This window comes from Desmodus rotundus, chromosome 1, assembly GCF_022682495.2.
Source record: "Desmodus rotundus isolate HL8 chromosome 1, HLdesRot8A.1, whole genome shotgun sequence".
NCBI lineage: Eukaryota > Metazoa > Chordata > Mammalia > Chiroptera > Phyllostomidae > Desmodus > Desmodus rotundus.
The window spans coordinates 128,537,501-128,562,375 of record NC_071387.1 but is presented as its reverse complement, the minus strand read 5'-3'; the positions used below and the strand labels follow the sequence as shown (position 1 = coordinate 128,562,375).

General features: G+C 36.4%; 1 protein-coding gene across 8 annotated transcripts in view; it reads left to right on the top strand.

The window, feature by feature from the left end:
* Positions 1–24,875, top strand: part of CEP120 (centrosomal protein 120) — a 75,387-nt gene that overhangs the window by 33,097 nt on the left and 17,415 nt on the right. For 6 of the 8 annotated variants that reach the window (XM_045204473.2, XM_053910706.2, XM_053910710.2 and 3 more), the window contains 12 exons: positions 741–968; positions 1,946–2,159; positions 3,813–3,990; positions 8,572–8,721; positions 9,484–9,666; positions 11,535–11,631; positions 11,732–11,884; positions 12,624–12,713; positions 12,843–12,935; positions 14,207–14,368; positions 17,612–17,734; positions 23,942–24,040. In XM_045204473.2, coding sequence (XP_045060408.2) covers positions 741–968; positions 1,946–2,159; positions 3,813–3,990; positions 8,572–8,721; positions 9,484–9,666; positions 11,535–11,631; positions 11,732–11,884; positions 12,624–12,713; positions 12,843–12,935; positions 14,207–14,368; positions 17,612–17,734; positions 23,942–24,040 — 1,770 coding nt within the window. The remainder of the gene's footprint in view (positions 1–740; positions 969–1,945; positions 2,160–3,812; positions 3,991–8,571; positions 8,722–9,483; positions 9,667–11,534; positions 11,632–11,731; positions 11,885–12,623; positions 12,714–12,842; positions 12,936–14,206; positions 14,369–17,611; positions 17,735–23,941; positions 24,041–24,875) is intronic. The other 2 variants (XM_053910716.2, XM_053910713.2) reach the window with 2 other exon arrangements.

Genomic DNA, 24,875 nt, shown 5'->3' with positions numbered 1-24,875 from the left:
TGTTTCTATGAATGCTAAGCTTGCCATGGCTTCAACATCGTAAGGGAAAAGAACAGTTATATAACACGCACCTGCTTGGAATTTCCTTGTTGTTGTTGTTGTTGTAAAAGGTGGGATTGTCGAAGTTTTGATTAGCTATCAGTGATGAACAGTACATTCCATCCCAGGGGTATTCTCCTTTACCTTTTACTGTTAAGCACTTTTTTAATAAATGAAGTCTGAAAAGCAAGAAAAGAAAATGAAACACAATTATTTGAGGTTCTTTAATTTCCAAATATAGCTGGGTCTACTGACTTACTTATTTTTTTAGAAATGTGTTTAAGTTAGGATTGAACTGGAAATGGAAAAGAACTGTTCAAATATTTGTTTTCTATTTAAATTCAAGCACATGGTATAATGTGCATACGTAAAATAGCATAGTAAAATATTAAAGTAACCGTAGTAACCAAAGAGACAGGAAAAAAAGGGTATACCATATGTCTATACAGTACTGAAAGAAAAAATGAAAAAGAAGTAATAGCTTTATTATCGAGTTCTTGGTAAATGTTGTGCCTGATCAACAGTGTTTAACAATCACATCAGAATCTATTACTTAGTCACTGCAGATCAGTAAGATAACCTGCATTATACTTGCCTTCTATGGAACACAAGTTCTTGTTAAGTTTTATAACTTTTAAAGTTTGTGTTTAGGAGAAACAAGAAAATATAAAACCCTGTCTTGATTTTCCCTTTCCTATTAGATCCATCTCTGCTGTGGAGACCAGTCACTTGGAAGTACAGAAATACCCTTGACTGGATTACTGAAAAAGGGTAGTACAGAAATCAACCAGCACCCAGTCACAGTTGAGGGCGCTTTTACCCTTGACCCTCCGAACCGAGCCAAACAAAAGCTTGCACCCATTCCTGTGGAGCTGGCCCCAACTCTGGGCGTGTCCGTGGCTCTGCAGAGGGAAGGCATAGACACACAGGCAAGTAGTGACCCTCCTCCCCCACTGCAGCCTCTCCGGTTTCACTCGTGATTCTCACAGAAGCTCAACTTCAGAAGAGTTACCTAGCATGAGAAAGTTTATTATTTACTACTCTTAATCAGTAGCCTACATCATATGGTACCTCCTTTCTGAAAAGACATTTCTGAAAAGCGCTGTGGCTTTCACTGCTCCGGTTTTTAAGTGACTATTCAAAGCTTTTGGGTGCGGTCCTCCCATGTAGTGGAAACTATTCCCCCACCCTCAGCTCATAGTCAGTGACTGGCAGAAAAGGAGCTCCAGCAAAAGACAACATTTTTTAGACCTAGTTTCTGGGAATCTGCATTAATGGGTTTTTTGGGGGTTGATTCACCTGAGCTAAGATAAGGTCCTTGGTTCATTAGTGCTTTATAGTCCCTACGCTCTCTTTAGGCAGTGGAGATGGGCACTTATTTGAACGTGCATGGTTTGTTCTTGTACATACTGTATCCCCAAATCAACTTCAGCATCGTGTTCTTTTAAAGAATTGATCTTTGTATAGTTTATGAATTAAAGATAGAAAAACTGAAGTGAGAGTTTAAGAAATACATATGTATATATTTTTAGAGGGTAGTAGACCAGAAGAGAGGAAGAAAATCATACTAGACATCTGGGCTGTGTATTTTTTTGAAGGAGTGTAGGCCTTGGTATGAATAACCATTCCCAGGGATACCTATACCTGACTTCTTTTATCCAATGTTCCCTCTGACCCATTAGGATACATTTTGGTACATAGCTCTGGATATATTTCCTTCCTGTTCATCTTCCTTTTTCTGGTCCTAGATGCTATAAGAAAATTTGCAAATTATGAAGAAAAATAGACTAGGAATATCCAGACTGGGAAAGGAAGCTTATATTTTAAAAAGTCAACGTCAAGTTTTTTGCTTAATTGTGAAGGAAAGTTCTTTGCAAATTATACTTTATTTAAAAATTGTTTTTAGTCTTTAATTGAGTTAAAAACCCAGAATGAACATGAGCCACAGCATTCAAAGAAGAGAGTTTTAACCCCCATAAAGGAGAAACTCACTGAGCCAAAATCACCAAGTGTGTCCCCTGTTATACCTCACGACCAGTCACCTCCAACCAAAGACGATGCAACAGAAAGTGAAGTGGAAAGCTTACAGTACGATAAGGACGCAAAGCCGAACCCAAAGGGTAAGATCTTGTTTCAGCAGATCTTTCAGGTACAGCCTTTGCAGCTGTCTGATAAATGACTGAGACTTTTCATGGGATCTAAGTAAAAATTGAGTTTTTGAAAGAACCAATAATGTGCAGCAGTGTAAAAAAAATCAATTTAAAGTAATTGTATTCCATTTAATTTCATTATATACTTGCAAAACGGTAAGAATGTTTTTCTTTTAGTTTTGTACTAGAAATAGTAGCCTGTTCAAAAGAAATTAAAGAATATAGGAGAAAAAATATAATAAAGATTAAATTAAACAACAAAAAAGAGAATATGCAAGGGTTCCTAGAACACTCATCTAGTGGAGGACCCCCCAAAATCCCCTGGAATTATCTTCTGGAGGGTGGGCCCCTTGTGGTACCAGCTTCCCCACTCAGTGAGCATTCTAGGAACTCATCTGTATCAGTGTATAGACCAGCTGCCGTTGTAAGACGCTACACTTGGCCTCAGTGAATTTTTTTTATTCTTTCAACAAAAACAATAAAAATGGTGTTTGACCATTTCATTGGGTGATTTGCAAGTGTACCTGCTCATACTGCACTGAGTGCCCAGCAGTTTTTGATAAAAAATAGCATGACCCTCATGCCCCACCTTCCTTACTCACCCAGTCTCATCCCCAGCAACTGTTTTTTGTTTCCCTGTGAATGAAAAAAGTCCTCAAAGGGAAACCTTTTGCTGATGTGGAAGAGGTGAAACAAAAAATGGCAGGAGCACTATAAGGCATCAAAATGGATGAGTTCAAAAACCATTCTGGGCAGTACAAAAACGTCTTGATAGGGGTATTGCATCACATGAAGAGTACTTTGAAGGTGACTGAAGTTTAAACATTTGAAGAGTAAATACACAATGTTTTTATAAATTCTGGTTCTTTCAGAGAGTTTTAATTAGTAAATTCTTGACTATCTTGAATACATTGGAGTTTTAGAGGGATTACTGTTTCTTATAGTAAACTCATAATAATCATTTTTGATCCCAAAGAGGGAGTCTGTGAATGCATATTTATCTGGCTTTAGAAGGTTTTCCATCCATCAGATACGGGTCTACTGTTACATTTAGAAGTGTAAGTAACTGGAGTAGTGGTCACGAGGAGTTAGGAATGTGGGTGCGATTGCAGCTTTGTCACTGAGCTGCTGTAGGACAGACCCGCACTGAACATCTCTGGTCTGTAACAGGGTTACGCCAGATAGGTCTGTTTTTTCAAGTTTTCGCTTTTCATTAGACTATGTCATATGTCCCTAAATTAACCAAAACTGCTTTTCAAAAAGTACTGTAATTATACTTGCACTAAGTATAAAATAGAACCCTTAATGCTAAGTTCTGATCAGCTGCCTTTGGGAATCAGGCAGCTGTCACACATAACTGTCCCAGTACTGTGGGCTTCCGTTTTTGCAGTACATGCTAAGAGTAAGCTCTTTCTTATGCACAGTTCTATAATGGGAATGAAAGTTTGCACAGTTTGAGATGAGTCACTTTTAAGATGTTTATGCCTCAGTTCATATGTTTATAAAACCAAATGGTGAAATTCCTTACTTGAAGGTAAAGGAGATATCTTTAAAGTATTTGGATAACTTAAGAAAAACTTAGCAAATGAATTATTTAAGGAAACATTGTTACATTTGCTTCAGCCATCAGTCCTTCTGTGCCCGTGTCGCTGGCCCAGCCGGTGACTACATCCAATGCTGCAGAAACAGCCTCGGGACAGAAGATCGCTGTTCCCGCGACGTCGCATCATTTCTGCTTCTCACTAGACTTGAGGAGTGTCCATGACTTGGAAGTTGGATTTCCAATCAACTGTATGTTAAGGTGTGTTGTGATTTTGTTTCAAAGTAGTATTTTCTGAGGAGAAATGCCTTCACTCTTTTTGGGAAGTTGCAGAGAGAGAAATGTCACCAAAGAAGTTACAGTACTTACTGAATTAGTGTACTAAAAGAGGGTAAGCCAGGCTGGCGTTGGTGATAGGAGAGGTAACAGTCTTAACTGTCCCAGTGAAATAATTGTAAGTATTGATAATAATGTATTAATGGTCCTATTTAAAATGTGACTCTTGAACTTAAAATGTGGTTCTGGAAATGGTGCCACAGGTCAAAATAATGGAAGGTATCTGATTTTTCTGTAAAACCTGTATTATAATGGGAGGTTATATTCCCTAAACCTACATTTTACAGCTGTGACTCTAAAAACCAAATTTAATGAACTGTAACTGGAATGTGTCCACACTTTCCAGTATAAAAAATTGAAATATGTATTTCCTTCAGTTAAATGGCTTTATACACTAGTTTGTTTTTAGTAATATTATATTTTCATAGACTTGTGGCTGAGATAGAAATTAAATATAATACAATAATGTGTTTTAGTCTGGAGTATTTGGTTTCTTCTCATAAATTCCTTTGGAGCAAGCAGCAGCATTTGCAATGAGGTTGTTGGCCTTTATGTGATTGAAGGGAGTAAATTTTCCTGTCACCTCGGATCGCCATTCCCGGGAATGTCAGTGGCTGCACATGGCTTCCTGCTGTTATTTGAAGCATATTTGCTTTTCAGAGGCATAAATCAACTCATACTTAGATCTAATGTTTCAATTCTTTGATTTCTTATGACGTTGTTTCCAAAATCCCCCGAGCTTTGATGTGAGTAATGGACAGAATCGAAGGGACCCAGCACAGTGTGATTGTGAATTCATAGAATGGAAGTCTTTCCATCGCAGCTTAAGTTCTGCATTTTACCTCGTGTTGGAGGCAGAGAGTCATTGCTAAAATGTTGTTTTTACTTGAATATTGAGGCTAGAAAAGTTTCCTCTCACAGCTACAGTTTTCCTCCGAGTTTGCGTAACATCTCTTAAAAATTGTTTTTAGAAATAGAATTATTATTCTTTACCTCAGGTTTTTTTTGTGGCGGGGGGTATCTTTTCTCCCTCTATTCCTGTATTGAGGTCGCTCTCCTGTTGTCCTAGGGAATCTGATCTTAGAATATCTAAAGAGAACGTGGCCAGAAGCGTAGAAACAGGGATGATGTAAAATTAGATGCCGTGAAGAGGAAGCCTTATACAAACCACTTGGAAAGCATTAATCCTAGCTTTTGTGTTTCCTTTTTGCCGTAGAGGCTGTTTGTCTAATCGTGACGTGCCTGCACTATGCCAGAAGTGTGCCGGGTATCAGGGGTCCACGGGGTACATACACTACACTGTATGTGTCCTATAAACAAAGAGTTCAACCTAGTGAAGGACAGATTCAGAAGTTAGTATGTGAGGGAGGCTAGTAGTTCACTTGGCAAAGAAAAGGGGAAAGACTGAAATTTTTAAAAAAGGACTACTGGTCCTGTCTAAGGTTCATTTTAAGTTGTTATTAAAAATGCTGGCCGTTTAGTATTTTCTGTGTTGATAAATTGTATGTTACGCCCTGCATTGGTACGAAATTGTGGTTTGCAACTATGTAATGGGATTTGTAAGGTAGCAGTGGTATTTGAAAAAGTTTGTGTGTTGTTTTTTAATCTCAACAACCTATAGTGGGGTAGTGAATTTCTAGGGTATGAACTCTCTGAGGTTCCCTGATTTCAATGGATGTATAATTATATTGAGAAGGAATGAATGCATAGGATTCTTATGAGGAAAGCAACTTTTAGTAGTGGCTTTAAATTCTAGTTTTCATAATGAATAATAAGATACACCATGAAATTTAAGTGAGCATTGTAATATCTTTGTATTTGGCTTTAAATACAAAAAGAACTTCAAGTCAGGCATTCTTCCGTTTTATCTGGTTTGGTTTTTATGATGAAAGGAAGAAAAAGTGTTGTGTCACTCTTTGATTCACCTGTAGTATATCTGAGTTGCTTTCATCCTTGATTCTCTGTTTAAAGACGGTACCATAAAAGCACCCTTTTGGAGTTGATTAAGGGCTCTTTAGCTCATAAAAGATCAAGACATGATTGTATAAAGGAAAAAAGGTTTTGAAATTAAATTCAGCAAGATTTCCTCGAGTGTTACTATGTGGCGGAAACTGCTTACTTGTCCCTGGGAGTTCAAAGATGAAAACGAGAGGACTGGAACCCTTAAGCAACTCTTTACCAAATGGGAACTCAGTTTTTATTTAGTGAGTTGTTTTCATTCCTAACTCTTTGTCTTATGTGGATTGCATCAAAATTACTATCTCTTCCTTATTTGGTGTTATTGCCTTCAAGACCCCAGAATTGTCATTCTTCTACAGAGGACAATTGATGGATTACCTGTAAAGCAACTTGGGAAGTAGTACTATGCAAATGGTGCATTTTCTGTATAATTTCTATTATTTTATATCAACACAAAATATTTGTATATTTTAAAGTTGGTGAAAAGAGTAAACAATAATGTATTTTTATCACTTATTTAAAAATTCTGTTTGCTCATAATATTCATATTGTACTTTTTTATTATGCTATTATAGTTTTCCCTTTTTTTTTCTACCCTTCATTCCCCTTCACCCTGTACACCCCCTCCCACCAGCATTCCCCCACCTTAGTTAATGTCCATGGGTCGCACATAAAAGTTCCTTGGCTTCTCCATTTCCTATACTATTCTTACCCTCCCTCTGTCTATTTTGTACCTATCATTAATGCTGCTTATTCCCTGTACCTTTTCCCCCATTCTCCTCCTTCCCCCTCCCCAGTGATAACCCCCTATGTGATCTCAATTTCTGTGATTCTGTTCCTGTTGTTTGCTTAGTTTTTGTTTTGTTTTTGTTTTTTAGGTTCAGTTGTTGATAGTTGTGAGTTGTCCTCATTTTACTGTTCATACTTTTGATCTTCTTCTTTTTCTTAGATAAGTCCCTTTAACATTTTATATAAGGGCTTGGTGATGAACTCTTTTGACTTGACTTTATCTGGGAAGCATTCTGTCTGCCCTTCCATTCTAAATGATAGTTTTGCTGGATAGAGTAATCTTGGATGTAGGTCCTTGCCTTTCATGACTTCAAATACTTCTTCCCAGCCCCTTCTTGCATTCAAGGTTTCTTTTGAGAAATCAGCTGACAGTCTTATGGTAGGTAGCTGTCTCCTTTCCTCTTGCTGCTTTTAAGATTCTCTCCTTATCTTTCATCTTGGCTAATGTAATTATGATGTGCCTTGGTATGTGCTTCCTTGGGTCCAACTTGTTTGGGACTCTCTGAGCTTCCTGGACTTCCTGGAAGTCTATTTCCTTTGCCAGATTGGGGAAGTTCTCCGTTACGTTTTTCAGCTAAGTTTTTAATTTCTTGCTGGTTCCTCTTCTCCTTCTGGCACCCCTATGACTTAGATGTTGGAACATTTAAAGTTGTCCAGGGGGTTCCTCAGCCTCTTATTTTTTTTGAATTCTTATTTGTTCATTCTGTTCTGGTTGAATGTTTCCTTCTTCCTTCTGGTCCAAATCGTTGATTTGAGTCCCTGTTTCCTTCCTGTTACTGTTAGTTCCCTGTACATTTTCCTTTATTTCCTTTTGCATAGCCTTCACTTCTTCCTCTATTTTGGGTCTGTACTCAACCATTTCTGTGAGCATCCTGATTACCAGTGTTTCGAACTGTGCATCTGATAGGTTGGCTATCTCTTCATCACTTAGTTGTATTTTTGGAGGTTTGATGTGTTCTTTCATTTGGGCCATATTGTTTTTTGTCTCAGCACACCTGTTACATAGTAAGGAGTGGAGCCTTAGGTGTTTGCCAGGGAGGGGGAAACCCATACTACTGTGTTGTGGCTCTGTATGTGGATGAGGGGTCCAAGAGGGAACAGTGCCACTTGCTGGGCTCTCAGCTGGCTTTCAGTCACTTCCCCTGCTACCCACAAGCAAACTGGGCCCTTTTGGTGCGGATTCCTGGGTGAGTGGGTTTGTGTACATTTTAGGACCCTGTGGGTCTCTCCAACAATCTGTCCTGTGAGGCTGGGACTTTCCTGCTGCCTCAACCCCTACAGGTTTTTTCACTCAGAGGTTTTGAGGCTTTATCTCCACTCTGCCCACTGCCCCCCGCCCCCCAGCCCCCACCCCCCGCCGCTGCACTGCAACCCTCAGTTGCTTAGTCCGTCACATTCCCTAGTAGTTCCTCCCAGTTTATCTGCACACAAATATGGGCCTGCCCGGTCGTCCAGCTGCTGCCTTGCCTCGAGTCCACTCTGCTCCAACTGCCTGTCTCTGCCCCTCCTACCAGTCTAGATGAACGTTTCTTCTTTGACTCCTTGGTTCTCAGACTTCCATATAGTTCTATTTTCTGGCAGTTCTGGCCTTTTGTTTTTAAATTTGTTACTGTCCTTCTTTTGGTTGTGTGAGGAGGCACGGTATATCCACCTATGCCTCCATCGTGGCCAGAAGTCCCATGTTTTTCCATACTGTCGTTTTTTTAACAGACTATAAATTCTGTAAACTCTTAAGATTTTGTTTTTCTGAAATTCTAGGTACTCATATCCATTCTTTGGAAGTGCAGCTCCTATTATGACTAATCCTCCTGTAGAAGTTCGGAAAAACATGGAAGTTTTTCTTCCCCAGTCTTACTGTGCATTCGATTTTGCGACTATGCCTCATCAGCTGCAAGATACCTTCTTAAGGTAATGTATATACTACACTGTGTATGTGATACTATTAACATCTTCTCGAGTCACCTCTTGAAAAGTCTGTTCTATAAACAAGAGGGATTCCTGTAGGTTTAAATCCATAGCAGTTTATGCGTTTGAGAATCTAGAAACAAATACACTAATAAGGTCTGTGACATCCCTTTGCTACAAAGTTTTATGTGGTTATGAAGGCTCTTTTCAGATCTTCATATCTTATTTGCCTAAGTTTAGATATTAGAACTAACTTGAAACAGTCTATGAGTAGTAAAGAAACTTTGATAAGTAGTCTTGCCTTTTCCTAATATAAGCGGAGATGAGTATGAACTATTTAGTTTTTATTACTGATTCACTGAATGACTGTAGTATATTATTTTCTTTTTCCATTTTTATCAATGTAAAATGGAAGTGTTAATTCAATTACCTTAAATAGATTTGTGAAGAAAAATGAGATCTGTGAAATGTCATTTTACTTTATCATAGTATCAAAATTCAAATTTTTATAATATTTTAAAAAGAAGAATGAGAGGTAACTGAAACTTAACCATTTGTGGGAATAATAGTGTTTGAAGGGTTTCTTTATTGCAAGGAAAGAGGTGTAGAAGATGTAATGGAATTTTCTGTTACCTATGGAATTGAGCTTTCACATTCCAGGTAACAAATACATCTTTGACTACATTAATGGAATCCAAAGATTTTAGTCCAAAAAAGATTTAGTTCAGAGTTTGATAGGTATGAATATGTTTCTTTCTTCCTCAGGATCCCATTGCTGATTGAATTATGGCACAAGGATAAAATGAGTAAAGATTTGCTTCTGGGAATCGCCAGAATCCAGCTTTCTAACATCTTGTCTTCAGAGAAAACTCGCTTTTTAGGTTCTAATGGTGAACAGTGCTGGCGTCAAACTCACAGTGAAAGTGTGCCTATTACAGCAGCACAAGGGTAATGCACTTTGCAAATGTCTTTTCTTTCTATTCTGATCTATTCTGATGAGCTATAACCTTATCTCGTCATAGCATCTTTTTTCTGATCTTTGTTTGACCTGTGGGAACTATATCCTGGTTGTTCGTTAGCTTTCTAATACCCATTATACCCTCACAACGTGAAGAATTTATTCTTATATAATACCGTAATATTTGCTCGGACTGTTGAGTATTTCCTTCCCCTCCGTTTAGCCTGGCAATTGTAAATTCAGGATCTTTTTATTTAGTAATTCAAGGTCAAATTTACCATGTATTCTTACATTATTTTGCATTGGCAATGACTTTTCTTAAAAAATATTTCAACTTTTACGTCATTACTGAAGTCTGAGAATGTTACAAATGTTTGCCCTTTAAAAAAAATGTGTTTCTGGCCCTGAAATTCATTGCCAGAGTGAAAAGCTGGAGTTCACATATTTCAGACAAAATAATGTATTTGTTGAGTGATCTTTAAAACTTAACAGTAGAAATTTAAATTGTTTGGCATTATATATGACGTGTCTTTCTATTTAAGGCATAGTAAGAAAGTATAAGGAAATTAGGCTCAGTAAAAAGCTGAGATCTAAAAAGTTTTACTGAAATTCCTTCCCTTACTCTTTCCCCTCAGTAGCCACTTCCAGAGAGTGATGATTTAGTAAAACTTTCATTCACTCGGAAGATCTGGGAACAGGTGTTTTGAAAATCAGATACTCTGGGTAACTGAAAATTCTTTTAACTCCTGCTCTTGAAAATCTCTTTTAAAAATTAGCACTTTTTATCATCATATGTAGAATACAATGAAAATAATCAAATCCTTACAATTTGAAGTTATTTTAATGCTGTTTGTTATAAATACTAACTTTTATTGCCCTGCTCTAGACTGAGAAGTTTTAGATTTACCTAAGTGAAAAACCTCAGAGGTCGTAGTGCTTCAGTATACTTTTTAAGTTTCTTCTAAAATATATGCGATTGGAAGAAAATCTAAAAGTTGATTAAGTTCTAATTGTGTGTGATACGTTGACTTAAGTTTTATCTAACCAAGGGTTTTTGGAATATATTTGATTTAGACTAAGCCATGTTTTTGTTTTTGTTTGTGTTTGCTCAGATTCTATTTTCCTCTAACATTTTGTGTTGTTTTTATTTAATTAATGATAAATGCTACATGCAGTTCTGTGCTACAGAGAGATAACCATACTCATAAAAACATAGTTATTCTACTTCTCGAAATTATCCTGAGTCAGTGCTCATGCCTAGCAGAAGATTTATGTACAAGTGTATTCATCCCAGGAAAAGTAAAATAATAATAATAATAACAACTCAGAAAATCCTATATATATTCAAGAATAGAGGAATTAAGTTTATTTACTACATAAATTCTTTAGTATATTTTACAGGTATTGAAATTACATTTTTAAATTAATAGTTATGACATAAGACAATGATCTCGATGTAAATAGAAAAAAAAGGACAAAACAGTGTTATGTGTATGTACATATTACATATACCTACAGATAAAACAAAGAGAAGAAAGAAAGAAATTTTAGCAGTAATAACTTGTGGGCAGTGATAGTTAAAACTTCTCCTGTATTTTATACTTTGTTTTTTTCAAGTAACCTACAGTTCTTGTAGGTCTTTTTATAGTAAACAGAGGTGTGTACTTAATAGGGTGTTTGTGATCCAATAAAATCACGTATGTGGGAGTTTTTGAAGCTTCCAGGAACTGCTGCAGTTTCAGCAGCGAGTGCCAGATGCAGGAAATGTTACCAACTCAATGCTATAGCATTGGGAACATAAGAGGAGAAATATAAAAATGTTTCCATGAATTTTAATATATTTTTGTTTCATTTGTAGGTCAAATAACAGGATAATAAGTCTTTCTTACACAATGACTCTAGAAGATTATGGACTAGTAAAAACACGTGAGATTTTTGTCTCTGATTCATCTCAGGTACCTATCATTAAACGTTGTCAAGTCACTCTTTAAAATGGATCTAATGTTATGTGAGTGAGTGTATTTGTTTCAATGTGCTTTTTCATTCCTATGTTAGGGTGTAGCTGCTGTACAACAGAAGCCATCTTCTCTTCCTCCCGTACCTTGTCCTTCAGAAATCCAGGCAGAGCCTCGAGAAACCTTAGAATACAAAGCAGCCCTTGAGCTAGAAATGTGGAAAGAGATGCAAGAAGACATCTTTGAAAATCAGGTTACTTTTTAAATGTTACTTTAAAACTTTTTTTTTTTTCTCTGCCTGGTGAAGCCTACTATGGCAAAGGAGAAATATGCTGTGTTCCATGGGACCCCTATCTAGTCCCTCTGTGAGTCAGGAATACCTTACTCCTAAAGAAAAACTGAGAACAAAATATTCTAAATGTGACGGACTGGCAGAAGCCATTCACATTTCCCCTAAACTTTGTCTTAGGCAAAATTAGGACTGAAGGTTAGAGTTCAGAGGTTAAAAACATGGGGATTTCTTCAAATTTCAGCTCCTCATTTAGTGTACCCTGCTGGAACTTGGAACCGTGAGTCTTTAAACATGGGAGTTAGGGAACAGAACTTAGCGTGTACTCTCCTGAATTATATGGGTATTATTAACACTTGCCTCGGGCATCCTTTAAAAAAAAAAAAGAAGAAAGTAGAGCACCTGAAAGAAACATATCAATGATCACTTAATTTTTTTTTATCTTCACCCGAGGACAAGCTTATTAATTTTAGAGAGAGGAGAAGGGAGGGAGAGGGAGAGGGAGAGAAACATCAGTCTTTGCCACTTATACACTCCCAACCAGGGGCCGAACCCTCAGCCTTTTGGTTTACAGGACAATGCTCCAACCAGCTGAGCCACACCGGCCAGGGCAGTGATCGCTTAATTTTTAACTGAAAACAACTGATTTGTTTACTTGAAATATTTAGGTTTTTTCCTGGCTTTATTTTTCTTCCTTTTGTAGCTAAAGCAGAAAGAACTGGCTCATATGCAAGCTCTTGCAGAGGAATGGAAGAAAAGGGACCGAGAGAGAGAATTACTAGTAAAGAAAAAGGTACTATCTTGTATAGAAATTTAAGGAGGAAAGGAAGAATGTTAATGATAGTGTCTTGTGTATATATTTTTGAAATTGTGTGTGTTTTGAGTTTGGGGAAAAGATTTAAGGTAATTTATTATATTTTAGGTGGCTGAGTATACTATTCTGGAAGGAAAACTTCAAAAAACCCTAATTGATTTAGAGAGGCGAGAGCAGCAGCTTGCCAGTACAGAATCAGAGGTACTGTATTTGTCTATCAGATATTTTTTTAAAAACAATTTTATGTATGTATTTTTAGAAAGAGGGGAAGGGAGGGAGGAGAGGCCGAGAAGCATCAATGTGAGAAGCGTATGTTGCCCTGGTAAGCACCCCACAGGGATAGAACCCACAACTCAGACATGTGCCCTGACTGGGAATACAGCCAGTGACCTTTTTCTTTGCTGGACAGTGCACAACCAGCTGAGCCAAACCAGTCAGGGCCATGTATCAAATATCTTTATTTCACAGAATCTGTATATGTATATTAGGTTTAAACCATTCATTTATTTCTTTACATTTATATAAAATATATTTCATAGAAATTGTCTTTGGAGTATTATGGAAAAAAACTGCTCTTCACCTGGGTAAAGCATGTTTTGTGTTTTAGAATGTAAGGAATAGGTAGGAAGTATTTATTGTTTGAAATGGTTGATTATTATTCAGCCAGTTTGGTTGACTTCTGCAATAGTGGAGATATTTGGTTAACTTCCCCATTATGTAAAGGAATGGATAGTTGCATTACCTAGAGGCAAGAGAAAATGTAGCACAAACTCAGGGGTCCAGAATCCTAATTTTGTTTTCAGTAAGAAGTAACTTATCTCTCTTTCTTGCCCTTTAAAGATTGGATACCAAGAACAGATGAGTAGTAGGCCTAGTTAGCATTTTTGTTAGGTCTTACTACAATTTACCCTACTTTTCAAAATTATTATAAAAGTCATTTCAAAATAATTAGAATTTCTTCTATATTAAAGTTATATGCTCCTTACCTACCCAAATATGTTTCTTAAAGTTTTCTCAGCATATCACCCAAACCTTATCTTTATACATTTTCTGGGATGTCTAAATTGTTGTAGATGTTTAAACTTAAAATGTATATTTGTTCCTAATACTAAGAGTCTACTTTCTGTGTGATTAGGCAGAAAATAAGTTTTCTAAAAGAAGAAAAGGATCTTGGGTTTATTTGCTTATACATTTAAATGGATTTATTCAAGTCAGAATTTTAAGTGATTAGGACATTTTCAGTTGAATATATACAAGTCATAAGTGGATTTTTGTATACACTTTGTATATTAAAATTAAATGATTGAAAATTTATAATTTCACTATATTTGGAGATTAAGTCTCTACTGGAAAGTGTATGAAAGTAAATTTGTAAGCAGTCTGAACATTTGACTGTTTATATAGAACAGAATATTGAACAGTATAATGCGGCTCATAATAGGTCAGCCTCTCAAAGATGCCTTGTTTTTAAGCTTCAAAGAGAAAGAAAGGAACTGAAATCGGAACGTGAACGGAACTTGCAAGAACTTCAGAGCTCTATCCGCAGGGCCAAGGAAGATTGTGTTCACCAAGTAGAACTGGAAAGGTTAAAGATCAAGCAGCTAGAAGAGGATAAACACCGACTTCAGCAGCAGGTTGGATGAAATACCTGTCATCTCTTTACACTTAGAGTTTATTTGCATCTAGAAATGATAGGTATGGTTCACTAAAATGTTACAAAAACTCACAGTAATTTGGACGATTAATATTTATTACACTGACATTTAAATATACTTTAAATTGGATCTTCTTTTCCTAAGTCAAAGCTAAGGATTATATTGGAATAATTTTCCTTTTCTTACAATTATTTGCATGAGATTATGCTACATTTCAGGTAACTCTCAGCTTAAAATCTTTTTCTGGTAAATCTCCTTTTAGCAAACATAGATATACTTCTTGTCACTGGACTGAATTCAGTTAAGAACCAGATTTCATGATAGAATTGTCTGCGCTCCTCTTCATTTCCTCACCTTACACTTACCTCCCGACCCACCCTACTGTGCTTTTCATGCCCAGTGCTCTAGGCAGCCAGTTGTCAAAGAAGCCACCAGTGGCTCAGTCACTTAAGTTCAGTGGGCACCTTTCATTTCTCATCTCACTCAGTTATTGACATCAACGCTATTGTCATTTTTTTATATATTCTCTTCTCTCAACTTCTCTAACACCACTCTCCTTTCTCGCCTCTGCTTTTCTGGCCACTCTCAGGCTCCTTTGCAGGCTTGTTTTCCTTTAGCCAGTACATTTTAGACTTCAAGTTCAAGACTTACTTTGTACTCAACAATCTTATTAATGCCCATGGGAAGAAAAACAATCTGCCTCTGGGACTTTCACATTTATTATCCCAGACCTTTCCTTTGCACTCTAGACCCAGCGATCTAACTGCCTTTTTGACATCTCTAATTGAATGTGTAAAGGCTTTTAAAACCCAGCATGACCCTCCCATCCATGCCTGAACTTCCTGTAAGTGTTCTTTACTCCTGTTCTTCCTGTTGCAGCCAGGGATATTTTTGACATTTGGGAATCATGACACTCTCCTCTAAAGCCTTTCAGTGTCATCTTGTTGCTCATAGGATAAAGATCAGAATAACTACCTTGCCTTACAACCTCTGTGTAGTTTGGAATTAGCCTGTCTCTCTCACCTCATTTCCCGCTCTTCCGCATTTGCCCTGTACACCAGCCACACCGGTCCTCCTTAGGTCATCCAGCACCCTGTGCTAGCTTCACAAAACCAGAGGATCTTTGTGTGTGCTGTTTGCCCAGGGAAATCGTCCTTGACCCCTGCTCTGCAAGTTGTTATATATTTTCATGGGATATTCTTCTCTTTTTTTAATTTTCATTAGTGTAGTAATTTGATCAGTGTCAGATTGTTAGATTGTATTTCAGTTTTGTATCTGTATGCCTAGCGCCCAGCCAGCCTTGGTCACATAATCTGGTCTTAATACATATTTGCTAAAAAATAAAAGCATCAATCTGTTCAATATTAAGCTTATGTTGGAAATTTTCATTGTAGATTGGGTATGTATGATGAATGCCTCCAAAGTCTTCGGTAAATTCTGGCATGAAGAATAGTGTTCATAGCACTTCAGGGTCAGTTAGGGTCACATTATTTAGCAGTCATAAATATGAATTTGATTGTCATTATGGAGATCTCATTTAAAATATGAAAGATAAAGTTAAAAAGTAGGCAGTTGTGATGGGATTTACCAAATGCTTCTCCTCTCCCAATTATTGGGAAGATTCAGCCATCTAGAGAACCAGGGGAGTTCTTGAAAAAACCCAGCTCTCTACCTTGTCCCAGACTGGTATAATTAGCTAACATCTTTGTGGGAAGAACTAGTATTCAGAAAATTTACCCAAGGAACTCCTAAAACATAATCTAAAGACCTGAGAAAAAACTGGGGGGTGGGGAGCAGCAGAAGTTTCTGAGATACCCATGTTGCCAAGCCCATGCGTGACTGTAAACATTTTACATTTTCTTTGTACAACCTTTTCAGGCCCTTACTCTGAATCAGGTTACATGTACCATATGTACAATTCTAACTAGATAGGTAGAAGGGACCGATAGACATACTGTCAGCCAAAAACTGATGGAGATAAAGTATCTCTGTTCAGATACGTAAAGGCAGTTACCAGAACTCAAAAAAAGCAACGTAGTTTATGGACCACTTAGCAAAGGAAAAAGAGCCTAGTCCGCCTGACAGCTCACTGCTTTACCACCTGATTGTAACCACAGCAATTGGTTATGATAAAGTCCCTGAATGATAGGAAACAAATACTAAATATTAAGTTTATTAGGTTTTGTTTAAAGCAGGTGAGATACTTTAGAAAGATTTTTATTCAAATTTAAAAATAAAAGTCTAGATGTTCAAAGAAGGAAACTTCTGTTATTTGGAATATTTACACATATAGTATAGTATTACCTAAAGATGCCTGATAAATTCTAATTAGAATTGTTTGTATTTGTTGGCATAAAACAATTTATTATTGATAATTTAAGGTCTATTTTTACCACACATTTTCTTAGTATTTCAAATTTAGTTTTCTTATGTCTTAATGGAGGAATAATTGACTTATCTAATGATGGATAGTTATACTGGTTTATATTTTGGGGAAGCATCTGTAACGGTGCTTATTTATGTTTGATTTTTTTTTTTTTTGAATCTCAGATTGAATATCTTTATGGAGTATTTAGTTAAGGCAGTCTAGCTCTTCTGAATTAAGGAAGTATCTCCTGCCCTCCATTAGAGCATGTCCCGGGGGATGACAAGATTGGAATTCTAGTCATGCCTCTGCCACTGACTAGCTCACTAGCCCTTTGACCCTCAGTGCTCTTACCTATAAGTATGAAGGGGTTGGGCCAAATAATCTTTACATTTCCTTAAATTGTAATAGTAGTGTTTGAAGTACAAAATTCATATAGTGCCCAATTTTAAGAACCATAAATACTGCATTAAAATTAAACTTGATTTTCATTGATGACAGTCTGCTCTATCTATATAATCTTCAATCTTCTTACCTGTAACATCTTAAGTATAAAGCATCAGTATTTTTATAAGGTAACTTTTTCATTTGCCATCTATAATTTAACAAAAATAGTTTCCTATGATACTGGTTCCATAAGAAATTTTATACTCTTAAAAAAAGTTTTTGTATGTTGTCAATCATTTGACTTACTAAATTTTTAGGATTGCTAGAGATCTTAATTTTTCTCATATATTTATGTTTCTAAATTTTCTACTATGAACATGTTTAGAATAAGAAAAAACGACACTGTTGAATTCTATAATATTGAACTTACATCTGTTTTAAAATGGCTGTAATACTTTTTTTTAATACAGCTTAATGATGCTGAAAATAAGTATAAGATTTTGGAAAAAGAGTTCCATCAGTTCAAGGATCAGCAAAGCAACAAACCAGAAATCCGTCTACAGTCTGAAATAAACCTTCTCACTTTGGAAAAGGTACCCATGTCAATTTATGGCAACTTAATTAGTCCTAATGATCAATTCGTGAAGTCAGTAATGACACTTGGATATACACTGTAACATTTCACTGAAGTATTCTGATATTAACACGTCAGAGAATTCAAGGCACATGACATTGTCAGTAGCTTATACTAATTGGAGTCCTTGGTTACAAACAACAGAAATGACTAACTCTAGGAATAAAGGAATTCACGAAGTTGTCAGAAAGGCTGAAGAAGCGGTTTCAAAATATGGGCAGGAACCAGGGTGAGCAAGGAAGGCATACTTCTATCACAAAACAGTCTACTCAGGATGCTGCTGCTGGGGCTGCCACTGGCATGGCACTGGTTCTGTTTCCCTGGTTCTGGTGTCATACTGTTGAAGCCCCAGTTTTGCAGTAGCCATTGTGAATACTCTCTCTGCATATTCCTACCCTTTAGATTCAGTGTCCCAGACAGGAGCATTTATTTAAATCACAGGCCTGTATGTACTTTGCTCTTAGCTTGGAAGAAGGGATATCCACTCGATTTTGTTTTCTGTGGTTAGATGCCAGATCCTGCCTCTCACTTATATTGGGATTCCCCACAAATAGAAAGGACATTTAGTTAGGTTCTAGGCATTAAAAAAGGTATAATGTGCAACAGACAACCTAAGTTTGAATAATATGTGCTCTTACAATATGTGCTGATAATTTTAGGCATTATTAAAAAGATATAGCATATACAGGAAGATAGTAGGTAATAAACAGAAAAACCACTGTTAGAAGTTTAAGAATGTCATTGCCAGCCATTGCCTGTTTTTCCCTCTCAGCTTTGTACTGAAGGCTTCCTTGCCCTTTCATTTCTATAGATTCAGCCACTAGGGGGCACTAACAGAAGACTGGTGGATGGGAGTCAATGCTAGGGCAATTCTGTCTTCTCTCTGCTTCCTTTTTTTTTGGCCTGATAATAGTCGTATCTTTTTATGGTGCTATCTCCCACAAGACACTCTTTCGCCAGCTTCCTTTGGACAGTCCTCACTGTGATTCTAGCTCACTGGACACCCCCAGTCTCTGGGTTCCTGATAGCAAGAACTACTTCTTTTGTAATCCCTCCTACCTAGAAGAAGTAGGGACTTCCTGCTCTTGCTAATCACTATGTTACCTCACTATATCCTCTTTGGCATTGCTGCTCTGTCTTTAGCTGTCTAATGAGATTCCTATATTATATTATATCTGTTTGAAAGACCTAGAGTGATTTCTGACTTCCTGGAAGGATGCTAATTGATATAATTGGTTTTTCATTATCCAGCAAAGATTTGTACTACTTAAGACATCATGGTAAATGCTGTCGTGAATGATACAAAAATGTTCAGGACAGAGTCAAGTAAATAAGTTATAAAAGGAGACAAGGGTCCTGGCTGGTGTGGCTCAGTGGACTGAGTACTGACCTGCAAACCAAACAGTGGCTGGTTCGATTCTGAGTCAGGGCACATGCCTGGGTTGCAGGCCATGTCCCCAGTAGGGGATGCATGAGAGGCAACCACACATTGATGTTTCTCTCCCTTTTTCCCTCCCTCCCCCTCTCTAAAAATAAATAAAATCTTTTTTTTTTAAAGGAGACAAGGAACTTACTTAAATAAGTATAGTGAAAGGTAAATAATAGTATCACCTAACTTTCTCTTAATAAATGCTCTGCATGCAAAGGGAAAACAAAGTCACTTCTGCACATTACACATTAAGTATAACAAAAAAGTGAAACTGGGTATGGAACCCAAGAATAGGTGAAATTTTAAGTAGGTAAATATGTGGGTGAGGTTATCCCAAGGAGAAGTATTGTATTGAGGTTAAAAAGTCTATTGCCTATTTGGAAAATAGCTTGACTAGAACATAGAGTTTCATCAGTAAATTCTGATTTCATTTCAAAATGAAAATAAGCCTGGTAAGAGAATGTGGGAAGACCGTAGATGAAAATAAGCCTGGTAAGAGAATGTGGGAAGACCTTAGATGCTAAGTTAAAGAATTTGTATTTCACCTGGAAAGAAAAGTCAGAGATTATGATCAACTTTACCAGATTGGCTTAATGAATTTTAATGAACTTTTGGGGGAGATAGAAGATGTAGATAATTCTGGTTTTAGACAGATTACATTTGAGATGTTAGCAGAAAAAGTGGAGAAGTTCACTACATATGGTTAAAAATGAGAACATATAGTAGAAAGAGAGAAAAGGGTTAGACAGACAGAGTTGGTCCCGTCATTTTAATAAATTACAATAACAGCCTTGGAAGTGGATAAAATTGTTCAAGGAGTGTTTAGGAAGGACAACTGAAAATAAAATTTAGTGGGAAAGTTCAGCTTCACAGACAAGATGCAAGAGTTGGGGAAGTAAGCTAAAAAGATCTGGAGAAATAGTAAATGCAGCTTTGTGTGGTGCACAAAAGAAAAGGAGTTGTTTTAAGAATGAGAAAATAAAAATAATCTCTCATGAATGGAAAGTCAAAAATGGCTGAGGAAAGAAAGGCCATGTGTTTGACAGTTAAGTCACTGCCCTTTAATAAGCCAGTTCGCAGAGGGTATAGAAAATTTGGCATCAAAAACAAAACAAGAGATTGAGCACAGAAGTTACTCTTCGAAAGAAGAAACATCGAGAAGCAAAAAGTGCAAATGTATGGAAAGCTTGGAGATGGAAGGAAGTGTGGTGAAGAAAGCCTTTTGAATTGAGGAGGGTATTCATTGGTTTCTTCTAGTGTTTCTGAACCCGTTAAATGTTTCTGCGGCCCATTAATTGCCATGCTATCTTTGGTTCCTCTTTTTACCCCCACATCTATTTAATGGACAAGTCTTGTTGATTATGCTTCTTACATACCTAGACAGTCTCTTGATTCCTCTGTTTTTCATCTTTTCCTCATTCCTCTACCAATGAACTTAAATCCAGCTAGCCGTTTCCCACCCTTATTTTGAAAAACCAATTATTAAAGTATTTCTGTGTCTATAAATGTGAATACCGTGCTACTTACCGGAGACTGGAACCACTCAGTCAGTATCTCATCGAGTCTCACAGGCTCTGCTAAGGAAGTGTCAAGGAATGTTTCCATTTTATCTTGGGAAATTTAGAGACTAATTATCTCAAAATCAGAGCAGAAGCTTTATCTTCTTCATCTTTTCTAAATATAGTCTAGAACTAGATAATATCTACTATAGAAATTTAAGTGATTTTTAAAATTCCTTAACTACCAAAAGGGTAAAATCACTAAACATTAAAAATATAAAGAGCACCACGAATCATTAAAAATATAAAGAGCACCACGAATTTGAAAGAGAGATGGAAAAAAATGCATAATGGGGCAGCCTCTATGTCAGACCTAATGACTTCATTCAGCATGTTTCAGTGCATAGTAAGCAAGGCTTCTTAGCTCTTCTGGAAAGTCTTTGTAAGTGTTTTTGGAGCCAGAAGAGGGCAGAATCTTATTTCTTAAGTAATAACAAAGACAAAAACACGAAAAAGAAGGCATGAATAAAGAAGTATCTGATTAAGTCTGACTTTCTGGTTATGTCTGATTGAGAGCTTTTTCCTTTTGTGATTACCCATTCTCTTCAGTAGGACAGTTTCCCTTTTCACTGAAACGGTCTAAAAGGAAATGAACAGTAGTTTTATCAAATGTAATTCTTGATCCCTTTATTGTGTAAGAAGTGAATAATAATTTGATTTGCTTTTAGCTAGGAAGTGTCTTTAGATTGCTTAAAAAATGGGACTTTGAAAAAATAAAATATGGGAAGCATTATAATTAGGACATACATAGGTTGTTTATGTATTTAAGAATATTCGATGAGTATCTACTGTGTGTTCATCCCTTAGGGCAAAAGGGGAAAGAAAATGAGAGAAGCGAGTTTGTAGTGTAATTGGGGAAATGTCTCAGAGACCCTTAAATGACTGTGTATAATCAAATACCAGGGAATGTAATAGAAACCCTTTGCAGTTCAGAAAGGAGAAATCATTTGGTGTTCAGAATATAATAATTTTAAGACAGTTCCAGATTGAAGTAGTGTTTGCACTGAATATGAAGTTTTAAGCAAGCAGAGAAGAAAAAGAAAGCATTGGCGGGCTCAGGAAGTACTTCAGGCAAAGAGAAAGGGGTGGGTAGGGGACACCCACGTGGTGGTTGGAGTAGAGGGTTTCCTGTTGAGGAATACCGAGAAAGCAGATTGAGTGAGTAGGATGGAAATTATATTTGGGAGTGCCTTGAAACCTAGCGGAAGAGTTTAGGCTCAATACTATAAGCAAGAAGTGGCTGTTGTAGATTATTTAGTAGAGAATGAATTGATCTAATAGTGATTTGCAAAATTTGTAGATAGGTAGATTTGAGGCTGAGGAGACAAGAGAAGATGAGAAGAGCCTGAGCTAAGGAAAGGGCATTAGGAATATAAAATACCAAAACTGGAAATACTTCAAGAGAGAAGTCTATATGATATATCAGCACAAATGCTTCCCAAGCCTCAAATCTACTCACAGTAAGGGCTCTTAACTCCAGGTCTTTGGTTGTGTGCATTTTTCTGGGACTTGGGTGCATATATTTCTTTAGAGTTATAGAGGCATCTGTGTCCTTAAAAATAAAGTTAGTAATAATTGACTTGGTAATAGGAATAAATTAGAAAAATGAGGTTTATGTGTCAGACTTGCTAGCTACAATTTTTTATTTGTAAGAATAAAGTATATGTATTGACTATACACGTGTTTTAAATTAGTGTGAATAACTATGCAGATGTGAATTATTTGGATAATCGCGGCAAAACCTCTGTAACCCACCTAGACAGCTTTTTCTGATGGAGTCAGTGTGTTGACCCTCCGCACTCTCTGCAGGTTCGTCCCTGCCCCAACTCTTATCCTTGGGCCCATCACGATACTAGACTTCCTCAAAGACTGCTTTTTTACCTCACAGTTTTTAAAAAGATTTTTCTTATTCTTCTGACATATGTCCTATTGTTAAATTTCCAAGTAGTATGTTAAATCTTTGGGGCATAAGTGAAAGTCATCTTCGATAATCTCAGAGTATTATTCAATTTAAGATGTATGAATCTAGTTATAAAATGTCAACATATTTAAATCCAAGCACAAGGAATTTGTAAAGCAGAAGAGACTTTGACTCCGCAAAGTCATATATTACTGCAGAGAATGTTCTGGTCTTTTGTGAAAGGAATTTGGCAATCTGCTTTTCCTTTCATTTTATTTTCATATGAGTTTTCTGAGGTTTGAATTTTTGTATAGTGTCTTCAGTTTTATTTTCCTGCAGAACAGTAGGAATTGTGTGTATGGGAAAAAGTTGATTTCATAGTAAAAAATTGGACCAGTTTAGATTAGCAGGATTTCACTGTAATTGAGGCGCATTATTACATTATCACTTACATAGTGAAGCTGTCTGCCGGCTGCATGAAGTTGTTTGGTACTTGGGCTGAACCACTGAGACGAGTACATTCCAAAACAGAGCCAAGTTGGCTTCAGTTCATGCACAGCAGACTGCCTGCTGCAAGTATAAATAGCCTGGGTTTTTTAATTGAATCACTTTCATGTTTTTCTTTATATATTTGAGGAAAAATAGAAAATAAGAGTTAGCTGATGGTTATTAGGAGCATTATTTGTCTTTCACTTGGGTTTATTTTAACATTCTTAAAATATTTTTGACTTTGTACTCTTTCCTAGTAAACTGCTTTCTGATTAAACATTTCACTGTTTTCGGCATTCTATTTATGATTTTTTGCTGAAATATAGTTATAAAAGAATCTATTAGCTTTCCTTGTTATAAGACAAAATTCCACATAACGAAAGGCCTCCAAAAGGAGTAAGTTGGTTCTAAGATTTAGAATGCCAACTAAATTGGAATGCTAACATTTAGAACTGCTTTTTGTTAAAAAAAAAAAAAAAAGATTTTTCACCCATGATCTTTATATAATATACATGTTTTAAATACATTTACAGTAACTGTCTGGAGGTTAAGACTAATTCAGTTCCTTTTAGTAAAGGCTGTTAGGCAGTAAAAATACGACTATATTTTAAACAAGAAAATGTTCATGTGCCATAATATTTATAGTAAATTATATAACAGTTTTAGATGATGTCGTATGTCACACTATATAAACTCTTTTCTTAAGCCAGACTCTCTGTATATATTATCTTTCAGTGATTGTACTCAGTGGTATAGTGTTTCACTTGATATGATTTTAATCACTGTTAGGTTGAACTTGAAAGAAAGTTGGAATCTGCAACCAAGTCTAAACTACATTACAAGCAACAATGGGGACGAGCTTTGAAAGAACTCGCCAGACTTAAACAGGTATGTAGTTTATGGCTGATGATGGATTGTTCTTTATGTCTTTTTCCCTTGATTCTCTACAAGTTTGCATATTTGGCAATACCTGTTATGTTCAGAAGTCTGCATTTGAATCTCCAGTGCTGTTTTTGAGATTTGGGCTAATTTTTTTTTTGTTATATATAAGTTCCTCCTTCTGTAAATTAAAAACTGAAACATCAAACTTTTAGGTCCTTTTCTTTAATTGCCAGCTGTTCTCTTTCCCAGAAGTTGGATGATTTCTTTTACTGCGATTCCTTTCTTCAGTCTTAATTTCTTTCTATTGGGAATACCTTTTGAGGGGAGAAATTTAAGGATAAATTAAAACATTTAACATGTCCTCAAACTTAAGAACATACTTTAAATGTTATTCCTAAGAAGACACAGTAACTTATTCAATTAAGGAAGGAATCACAGGGAATTTTTACATAATTCTATAAGGGTTTAAAAGTGATAGTTTACTGAATTCTACATTTTTTCCCTTCTACTAGATAACACATGGATCAATAATGTGTTATCTTATTGTAAGTTTTGCTTCTCTCTTAATGTGTCAGTTTTATTCTAAATGAAATTTGGTACATAGGGTCTTTTCAGATTTGAATTTTTCTTAATGTATCTCCATAACCATCAAATGCTATTAAAGCATCCTTATGGTATTGCACTAAGTGCTTACCACCTTCATAAAGGAATATGTACTAGACTGCATGAGAATAAATAAGGCAAATGAGGCTAACATAGCTTATAGATGAATTGAGATTATAAGTATAAAATAACATAGTAGTCCTGTGTTAATCATAGCGGATCCCTGGTGGATGCCGGA